At 34.0% G+C, this 10,462-nt stretch overlaps 1 protein-coding gene across 1 annotated transcript in view; it reads right to left on the reverse strand.

The window, feature by feature from the left end:
* The window catches only part of flz (transmembrane serine protease filzig), a 44,263-nt gene extending 34,491 nt beyond the window's left edge, over positions 1 to 9,772 (reverse strand). Inside the window, exon 1 of the mRNA XM_070644767.1 lies at positions 9,567 to 9,772. Within this exon, the coding sequence (XP_070500868.1) occupies positions 9,567 to 9,684 (118 nt within the window). The 5' untranslated portion in view covers positions 9,685 to 9,772. The remainder of the gene's footprint in view (positions 1 to 9,566) is intronic.
* Between the last annotated feature and the right edge of the window lie 690 nt (positions 9,773 to 10,462).

Consider the following 10,462-nt stretch of genomic DNA (forward strand, 5'->3'; position numbering starts at 1 on the left):
TATTTGAAATATTAAGTGTCAAATGTTCAGTACTGAGGGAAGTGAAATAAAGAGTTTAATTGATATAATTACGAAGTTGCTTGTTGATGTTGATGCTGATATGGACATGTATCAGCGGATCTGGCCAAAATGTAATATTTTCTATCAGGAAACCGTTCTGTTGAGGAATCAGATGAATCTTTCTAATACATAAAAATCGAATTCAAAGATTGATAAATAGTCAAATTTCTAGCACATAATTAGCTATTTCAGGGCAAAGGTTATATAAGTCATCGGCGGAAGTAAGTAATCTGCAAAAGGGGTCATATGCGGTAGGTGACAGCCTGCGGAAGGCCCAGTGACGGAAGGTTGAAATCTGCGGAAGGCACCACTTGCGGAAGTCGTGATTAAGTGAGTATTCGCCAATTATGACATGTGCTGGATCAAAATGGTTTAATTCTTTAATTTAGAAGATCTTTGTACAATCAAAGACTCTTTTAAGTTTAGACTCAAGCTTTAAACTTCAATTTTCAGTCGGTTCCCCATATAATCGGTCACTAAGTTTCATACGTCAATATTATATAGTAAATTATGAATCAAAGCCTGTATTTGAGTCGCTTGTAAATTACGCTATAATTATGCATAATTCTGAGCTGTCCACAGGCTAAGTTGTTAAGTTGCAGTAATTCACACATTCACTTACACTACTCCGAATCTAGATCATCAATTTTAGTGACGATTTTGCCATAACCAAACCATTCATTATAATCGATAATGTCTACTAATCAGACATAAATTAAATAAAAAAGCCCATTGTTTATTTTAATTAAAAATATTGATAAGCTGATTAAAGCTCATTTTATTCAGCAACTAGGTCTCAAGACACTCCCATAAAACTCTTCCCGTAAGCATTGATGACATTTTCCTTACTCCGATAGCCAATAGCTTAATACAATCAATTTCTCAAATCACAAAGCATTAACATAATGTACATAAAATGACATTCAATTACATCTGATTCCCAGAAATCCGCATTAAGATTTCCTCGACATTTTGGAATCTACTTTTACTAGCAATTAAGAATTGAAAGTGAGTAACGTCGAGAGAGAGCAGAATGACGTAGCTGTTTAAAGAACATCGAAATGTACACACAGATTATAATAACAATAATCATCTGAGAGAAATAAGAGACTCATAATCATTGACCTCAAGCAGTTTTTACTTTCCAATTTTTTTATCTCCTCATTCTCTCGTATTTTTTTGTTCTTGCTTTCTTTTTCCTTGCTCCTACTTACAGTACAGACTATTTATTTTATTGCGCATTACTCACAGAATGTACACAAAAATAAATTTTGTTTTGTTCTTGCTTTCGGAAACAGAAACGAACAAAAAATTGTGAATAATAAGAACAATAAACAAAAGCAAAGAAGACCATGATATATGGGAAGCTACATGCTATGCAACTATGGAGGCGTCAGGTGCGTAATCAGAACGGGGGAGGAAGATTTGGAGTCAAATTGTTCAGTTTTCTAGATTTTTTGTGAAAAAGGCAAAAATTTCCTCTAAATTTTCGCGATCCATACACAAAAGTCAAGATCGAGGCCGAACCAAGACCGAGGCCGAGTTAAGACCGAAACCAAGTCAAGACCGAGGTCGAGCCAAGACCGAGGCCGAGTCAAGACGAAGCCGAGTTAAGACCGAAGCCGAGTCAAGACCGAAACCGAGTCAAGACCGAAACCTAGTCAAGACTGAGGTCGAGACCAAGACTTCCTAGTCAAACTCTCTAATTATTACATCCCCTTAAATTCAGCCTACACTCCTGGCATGCATGTACGAAATTTAATTAAAAATACACAATAGGGAATAAGTTTCAGATGCCAAAAAATTAATTTACCTTTCGGCTATTTTTCCAATATTTTGTGATATTTTGATATTCATACTCAAATTTCTGCCATCAGCCACGTCGTTTTCTATTTTTATTTTTTGTGAAATTTTATATCACTCGCATTTTTGCTGATCATATTAAAAAGTGAGAAATTGAATTTTATTTTTGCTATCTTCTGTACCAAACAGATGAAATTGAAAAGTGAGATCCTCAAAAAAATTTGCATAAAAAATGTTTTAAATCTCACTTCGATAAGTTTCTGTATCGCTCTGTTTATGCTGTGTTGGGCAGAGATGGTTGGTGGGATTTTTAAGAAATTTTAGCTGATTCAGTGAAGTAGTAAGGCATTCTGGTACTCTGAATGAATGTGACATTGAGACGATGTGAATCTAGTATGTCTATAGCTTAAATTACAACTGAAGCTGAGCCTTTTAGATCAGCATAGCCCGGCATTTAGCCGGATTTTGCCGAATTTGACACAAAACCAATGTCACGCCGACCTAAGGACACTTTTTCTGACGATTTACGGCACGTGTCTTTTAGCTGCATTAGAATGACGTCTATCCATGATAGACAAATCGAAAAGTGTAATTAGAACTGAGGAGTCAATGCTAGGCAGTGGTAAGAACTGGCTCCAAAGTGTCTGCAATCGCTTACTAAGTTATTGCAACTCAAATGCCAATTGTAAGGAGTTTTAGCCCCTAAGACCTATCACTTCTGTAATGCCACTCTACATAATGATTGAGGTATTGGTCTTTGGTGGGAATTGAACCCACGTACTCACAAATGAGTGATATAGATATTCGGTCAGTTGCTTAACCATTCGACCACAGAGACATTGATCTTGGAGTGGCAAATTTGCCTATATATGACTAGACACTCCAGATCCCACTCTGCTCAGACACACCTCGCTTCGCTCTAAGCCTAATATCCCTCAATAGCTTCCCCAGTGAATTAATTAAATTCTAACCAATTTTTCATTAACAAAATCAACAATAATCAGCTCGAAAGCTCATCTCGTGACCTATGATTAATTAAGTTCAAATCATCCGGTGTAATCTACCGTGCCTTAATATATGTTACACCAAATTTGGCATTTTAACCTTAATTGCATGAAATTAATTTGAATTTTCACTTTTTTCTGACCCAATATTTTTCGCTTGTCAGAAGTCGGTCATTTGGATGACATGAATGCTCAATTCATCATTCCGGAAATGACTTTTGTGGTATTTTCAATAATTTTGAGGTTATGTCCTTATGCCAACTCTGGAATTTGGAACATTTTTCATGTTCCCATATCAAGTTTCTACAATTTGAAATTCAAAGCTATACATGAGATTTATTGAGTGCATTTTCAAGTGAAATAGAAGAATCTTTGAGCGTCATTGAAGAAGCTCTCAATATCCGTAATGGATTGAAGTTGATTTTTTTCGAGTAGTTTGGAAGATTGCTTTAGGTGATGTGAGAAATTTTCATCAAATAAATTTTAAAATAAAAAATCCTTTTTGTGAATTTAGTATGAGATGCTTTAGTGACGTTTATTGGATAGATTGACTGGAATGAATGATTTTTTGTAGTGCGCAGCATTATAGGATGAGAGTTATCTAGGGTAGAGAGTCAATGGCACAGAGTTGTAAAACAGGCACTTGTCACAGGCAACAACCGTACAATTTATTGGTAATTTGTACGGCTTTTCTTACAGAACCATACAAATTACCAATAAATTGAACGGTTTTTGCCTGTGACAGATGCCTGTTCTGCAACTCTGCAGTGATACTAGTTTGTAGTCTATGAAAAGCTAGTATGTAATAAAGGATGGTCAGGTATGCCACTGAGTATTATTTAGAGCCACAATGTACCTTGACTGGCCTAGCTAGCTTCACATTGTTATGAAATTACCAATAACTACTGCCAGCGCCACACTGCACCAAATGGCCAAACCACAGCCATATCAGTGCTCCCAGTCCATCTTCCATGATAGCAAACCCCTAACCACTGCACTGTGCTGCACAGATTAACTTCGAATATTCATAAATTAAAGTTATTTTTAGTTCAATTTCCAAAGCTACCATCATGTGATATCTCGACAAATAGAGCAACAGTTCTATAATTAGAACTTTTTATTCATAATGTCAAGATACTTTTCTGTTTTGAATTTTTTATTGCTTGTTTTAAAAGTTCAGGCTTTTTTGATTAGAGTATGTATGTGAACATTTATGAAAGCAATAAAAAAAGTTTTGTTTTGGGAAGCCACTCTTTTCGAGGGGGTTCCCAGATATATCTTTATCTGTCATATTGTTTACAAAAATAGGTTGAAAAATATTTATTTTGTGATTCTTCGCACACAAATTCACTTTCTAGAGGCTGTTATAAAATTTGCTAAAAGCCAGTGGCTATATTTTGTAGGGGTGGGCAAAATTTTATTTGAGTATATTGTTTTCCTAACAGACAATGAGCATACTCACCAAAATGAGAATTCTTATAAGACTATTCAATCAATATGATAGAGCAAGCTTAATATTGTGAGCATACGCATTAGCAAGCTCTCTTGTCTGTTCGGGATATTTGGGTATTTTCAAATGGAAGCTATTGATAGAGCTTTAGATGCCATCTGAGGGAGACTATAGACCACAATTGATCTTTACAGCCAGTGAAGTAAGCAAGTAATTATTATGGTGTATGCCAATTCAGCAGTTACACATGAAGACCATGAAATACTTTAATATTGTCTAATCAATGAATAATGTCTAATATTTTGAGACGGAGTTGTTGAAGCAAAGAAGACGTGAATTATGAGAAAATCCTTAATAAGTCTTATAATATACATATTTTATATAGAAGCATCAGATATCAGTAAAGGTAGCTGTATCAGCGACGACTATTACTATCAATCTACCTGTCATTTTGTAGATAAGGAATTTGATACGTTGTTTATATTTTTAGGCAATTTGTCTTGTTAAAGATTCTAAGTTAAACTTAGCTGGTCTTCCCGTGCGGCACACGAAGCACATAGACTCAATGTGAAAGTCATTATAGTTGCTGGGAAACCTAACTGATGAAAATGTTGGATTTATATTTTATTCCAATAAAATGGTAAGAGCTGTGCAATGAGTACCGGATAGAGAACATGGTTTAAGTGTGCTTTATGCCACGCTCCTTAGCAACCGATTGCTCAGGAGGTAAGAGCACTTATCATCTAGAAGTGGGTTTGAGTCCCACTCAGGTTGAGGAGAATTATAATTTTTTCTCTAGAATCTTATAAGTAGTGAGGTTCCCAACAGACAAGAAACAAGACGAGTGAGGGTTACCGACCGCTTCGTGACGGCTGATTTCGGCCCATTTTTATGGCGAAAAATGAAATTTGCTGCATCCTGCTGTTCGAATGAAAGCAACTAATTGAGTGTTCCAAAATATGTTACGACAAGTTACTGACATATTCCACTCATGCTACATTCTCCAAATTACATGTAATTTTCAAGTGATCGCCGCCATACAGCGTCTTGATTGAGCCATCAGTCGGGCAATGATTCCAATAACAATTAAGATGTAACCTAAGTGTAATTCTAGCTGACTATATTTTAATAATTCATCAAACATTTTTCAGATTCCTCAAATTTCTCTTCATAACCCTATCCAATAAATCTTAACAAAAGAAGCAGCAATAAAATTACATTTTGAAGTTTAAAACTAAAAATGATGAATTTAGTCTCATTACATCCATTTTCATTATTATTTATTTCGGCAGTCGGTAATTTCTTCATCTTTAATTGTGCCTATGAATCATAAAAGAAGAAGACTCTTGTTTCACTTAAAAAAAATCGTAAATGCTTTTAATAACATCTCTTTAATTTTCTTCATTTTACTAAAATTCGTGCGGTGCAGCAACAATGAAGTCAAAATAAAAAAAGGAGAAAAAACAGAACAAAAGAGAGTTAAAAAAAGCGTATTTATATCAAATTGACCCATATTTGTTGCTGTTTTACTTTTTCGTAACCACGAGACGACGACGGGAAAAAAAATGAGCGAAGTGGTAAAGCAAAGTAAGCAAAGCATGAAGAGGAAAAGAAAGAATCGTCATCAAGTCAGTAGTGAGGAATTTATGTTGCTTGCACTGTTTTGCTTTTGCTTATATATACTTTTTTCTTTTCATGTCGTGACATAGTTAGATGGAGGCGAAAAGAGCACTCGCAGATGTATAAATTTTCATTTTCTTTTTGCAGTTTGGCATGCAAATATTTAACGTTTGTACTGTGAAGAGTAAAGAAAACAATTTCTCTGACTGTTTGTCATGACGTGGATGATGTCATGGATTTTTTGTTGATGATGGGGGAAATTGTGAGTGACTTTGGGGAATGCTGGTGTTGATGTAGAGTCTTTGATGAAGTTGATTGCCTTTGAGATACATAGGAAGTGAACGAATCTATAAACGATCCAAATAGAGTATTAATGGACTCCAAATTCCGTGTAGCTTCCAAATGAACCCTTGTGTCGCACTAGATAGTAATTGATGTTCTTTTTAAAGCTAGAATTGCTCTAAATTGAAGTATCTTGAAAAATTAGTCAGAACTTAAAATAATTAGTAAAATGCTCTTGTTAAGTAACCGACAAAATACCAAGTTCAAATCTTAAAAATATGACTCGAAGTGAATGGTTCGAATCGCCTATCATTCTTAAGTAAGTGCTTCCTGAGTTAGAGCCTGAGTTATGAGCCTGTTTAGGACATTCTGATTGCTGATCTGAGCAACACTTAATAGGCTATCACTGAATTATTAAGCAAATTGAAACCAACCCAAATTGGAACAAGTTGCGATTAGTCGATCTAGACATAACTTATTTTACTTCCTTTGCGAAGGCGCACGGGTCCCATTACCGCATTTAGAATTCGCCGAAAGCTGGATCTGTCTTTAGATAACTTCTGTCATTTTCTAATTCCCAGCTCTTTTTCATCGTTGCTCACACAGCAATCCCATGAGCTCTTTCGTAGACCTAGACATAAGGTCTTGTAAAAAATTTGAGTTTTCTGGAATCTCGTACGGTTTTTTAAGCTTATTACTAGACAAAGATTGAAATTATCGTCGCCTGTTCCATTCCGGAAAGAAATGGTCAGAACTAAAAAGCATAACGTTAAAATTGGAAACAAGTACTACATACACTAACTAACCGAGTGACATGCTACTTCGGCCCATTTATCGCCGTTATAATGTTCCAAAAAAAGACGAACCCTAACCCAGACGTTCCACGGCGTCATAGTTCCGTCTACAAAATGCTTTTCCATTAGCACAACGACAAAGCAGTGCCTTATCGACTATATTGTATAGCTCTGGCCATAAATCAAATATTGATAGAGCAAACTTGAAGAATAAACCCAGACAAGCTTCCATTCCTTAACCAATAATTTACAGCCATTATTCGTGCTACTCTCTCTTAAATTCTACATCTAAAATTTCACTTTCGAGACTACTTTTGATAAACATTTTGTAAAGCATGAAGCTTTGAAAGATTTCTCAGAAAATAAACCGTAGACCAATAATTATTTATGGATTTTCAGATCTTTTTTTGGCCAAAGAATATTGAAATTTTAGCCCAAATGCACGCAGGAAAAAGAAAAAGTAAAGGAGGTAACCATTTCTAAATCAATGAACATTCATAAGATGTATAAACAATTTCATGAGTAAATGTTTAATCTAGTTATAGATAATCAGCATCATTGATACGCATGAAAATATGTTAAAAATTTTAGTTCAGATAACAGATGAGTAATTTGTGAGATTTTTGAAAAGAGATTGTTGCATATTGAAATTTAGGGAAAATGTTTAGAAGAAGATTTAAGGCTTTTTTTGAGTTTTGGCTTAATTGAAGCTCAATATTGAGGATGAAAGGGGTTTAGGAGAACTTGAGATTCAAATTGATTGTTTTCGGGTTTCTACTTGAGTTTTAGAAGAGGTTAAGAGGAATTGAGTCGACTTTTTAATGCAAAACCCATGCCAACTCCGAGTTCTGCTTCTAAACCAGAGGTGGCCAACCTTTTTTGTGCCATGACACACTTTATCGGTAAAATACAATCAAACCCGGACACGGCATGCGGTTAGTGGAATTTCGATGACTCAGGAGCAGGCCGAGGCACACAGGTTGCCCAATACTGTCCTAAACACTCAATAAATCCATCCCAGAGGAGCACAACCTATTTAATATCACAACACATCTAAAATTTATCACAGTACACAAGTTGCCCACCACTTAGATCAGTTCCACCACTTAATCAAGGTTTAAAGCTATGAAAACTCCAGTTACTATGTTGTTGATTGAAGCTTGTTAGCAGTCTTTATTTAAATCAGGGCAGTATTTTTTTTATATACATAGAAATTATTCCATTTAAAATACCGGTGTTATTTAATATGAAACTTGATGAGACCATCAGCATTTATTTTTTATTTCTTGAATGTAGATAAATGCCTGCGTAAATGGCTTTTCTATGTATTGAAATTGATAGAAGCTGACTTTTGTGGATTGTAGAAGATCTGGAGGGTCTAGGGTTAGACACTATCTTATAAATCAGTGGTTGTCCAAGCTGTGTGCTGCTTTTTTTTTGATAAATACCATGAACCGCACTCTGAATACGGTTTTGGTCATGGCACAAAACCAAGATGTGCCGTGGCAGAAAACAGGTTGCCATACACAGATCTTATCAATTTTATTGAAACGTGATTAAGCTTCAAATATCCCCAAACATCCCAAAAATACCAAAATTTTGTCAACAAAACATTTATCAAAATTTAGAAACTTTTTTCATATTTAATATTTTATAAAATTCATCACTGACTCCATCCAAAAATCGCATAGATTATTTTCAATATTTTCTGAATGACTAAACGAGAGATTATGCAAAAATTGAGTCACAAAAAAAAGTTGTCTCTTTAGTTCCGCAAAGAAATTCATATTATGATGCAAATCAGTGACTTCAAGCCACCCAAAACAGCAATAAAAATATTGTTTATAAATTTCATTTTTTCACAAGTGTCTTCTTCCGGGTCATAAATAATCCCATTCTAGAGATTTTTGTAAAAAAAAGTCGCACACATAAAAATTTTACTTTTAGCACTTTCTAAAGTCACAAATTTCAATGTTGACGGTCATGGAAATGAATAAGTTCACAACAATAATATTTAATTAGATTCCCGAGCGGCACAATTTGGTTAATGAGAAGATTTTCTGTTGATTAGAGTGTTTTTGACAAAATAAAGAATGAAAAGCTAATTAAGATGTTCAAAATTGATCAAAATATTTCAAAAATTGTCAAAATCGATTTAAAATAGTTCAAAATTGAACAAAATTTGTCAAAATTGATAAAAAAATGTTCGAAAGTTATCAAAAATGTTAAAAAATATTCAAAGTTGATCAAAATGGTTCAAAAATTGATCAAAATTGTTCAAAAATTGATGAAATATGTTTAAAAATGATCAAAAATGTTCAAAATGGTTCAAAAATTGATCAAAATTGTTCAAAATAATCAAAAATTGTCAAAAATGTTCAAAAATGACAGAAAATGATCAAAATTATTAAAAATCGACAGAAATGTGAATGATCAGTTCCTCATTCTCAAACAAAGCTATCACACAGACATCAGGCCACCCTCAAACCATCAAAATTTGATAGATTTTGACCGCATTGTGCCAATCGAATTTGATAAATGAGCTCAACTTACCTCGATCACCAGCTATACTTAATCCATTCGTTGTGTGAAGAATGACAATTAATGTAACAATGATCAATGTTGAGGCACAAGAGGCACTCAATTTATTCTGAATTAATTTATTGAGCATTTTTTGCTAAATTTTTCACACTTTAAAAATTTCTTTTTTTATTTTTTTGTTATTTTTTCTTTACAAAGTTGAGTTAGTTAAGAAGTCTATTATGTTGCACGGTTGGTCTGTCTATTGACTCATTGAATAACGTTATTTTCTTGACTGTAATCTTCTATTAATTAACATTTCATATCCAAAAAAAATGAGGGAAATAAGAAGATATTTCGCACAATTTGTTGACACAAATTTTTTTTTAAATATTTTATATTAATTTTCCATCATATGTGTCATGTGTATATCCATAGATATATATAATTCTTATTTTTTCGTCACTTAAACTACTTATTTCTCTTTCACAATGTACCGTTTGTTAACATACCACGGGAAAGAACTGACTGAATGAATGAAGAGATATGTTTGCTGTTTTTTTATTATTTTCCTATACTTGGTCACTTGCCAATGCTGCCTTTACTTATTATTGATTATTTATTTATATATTCAAGACTGTCGCGATCAACTGCCAACCACCGACTGAATTCAAAGTGAAAGAATTTCTTTTGCACATTAATGATGAAAAGAAAGAAATGAAAAAAATTGATGAGTGGAAGTTGAGCAGCGCTAAATTTTGTTGAAATTATTCAAAGACGAATTGTGTGCCTACTTTACGTACTGATCTCATACTGAAGTCGACAACATGCTTAGGAGAAATTTTTATAGAGAAATATTTTACTGGTGAGAAGTGCTGATCGGTGGTTGAGTGAGAGGAATTTCTTTCCAATGCCATTGCCAATGATGA

This window comes from Chironomus tepperi, unplaced genomic scaffold (assembly GCF_022539635.2).
Source record: "Chironomus tepperi strain 1889 unplaced genomic scaffold, CSIRO-AGI_Ctep_v1 contig_346, whole genome shotgun sequence".
Lineage (NCBI taxonomy): Eukaryota > Metazoa > Arthropoda > Insecta > Diptera > Chironomidae > Chironomus > Chironomus tepperi.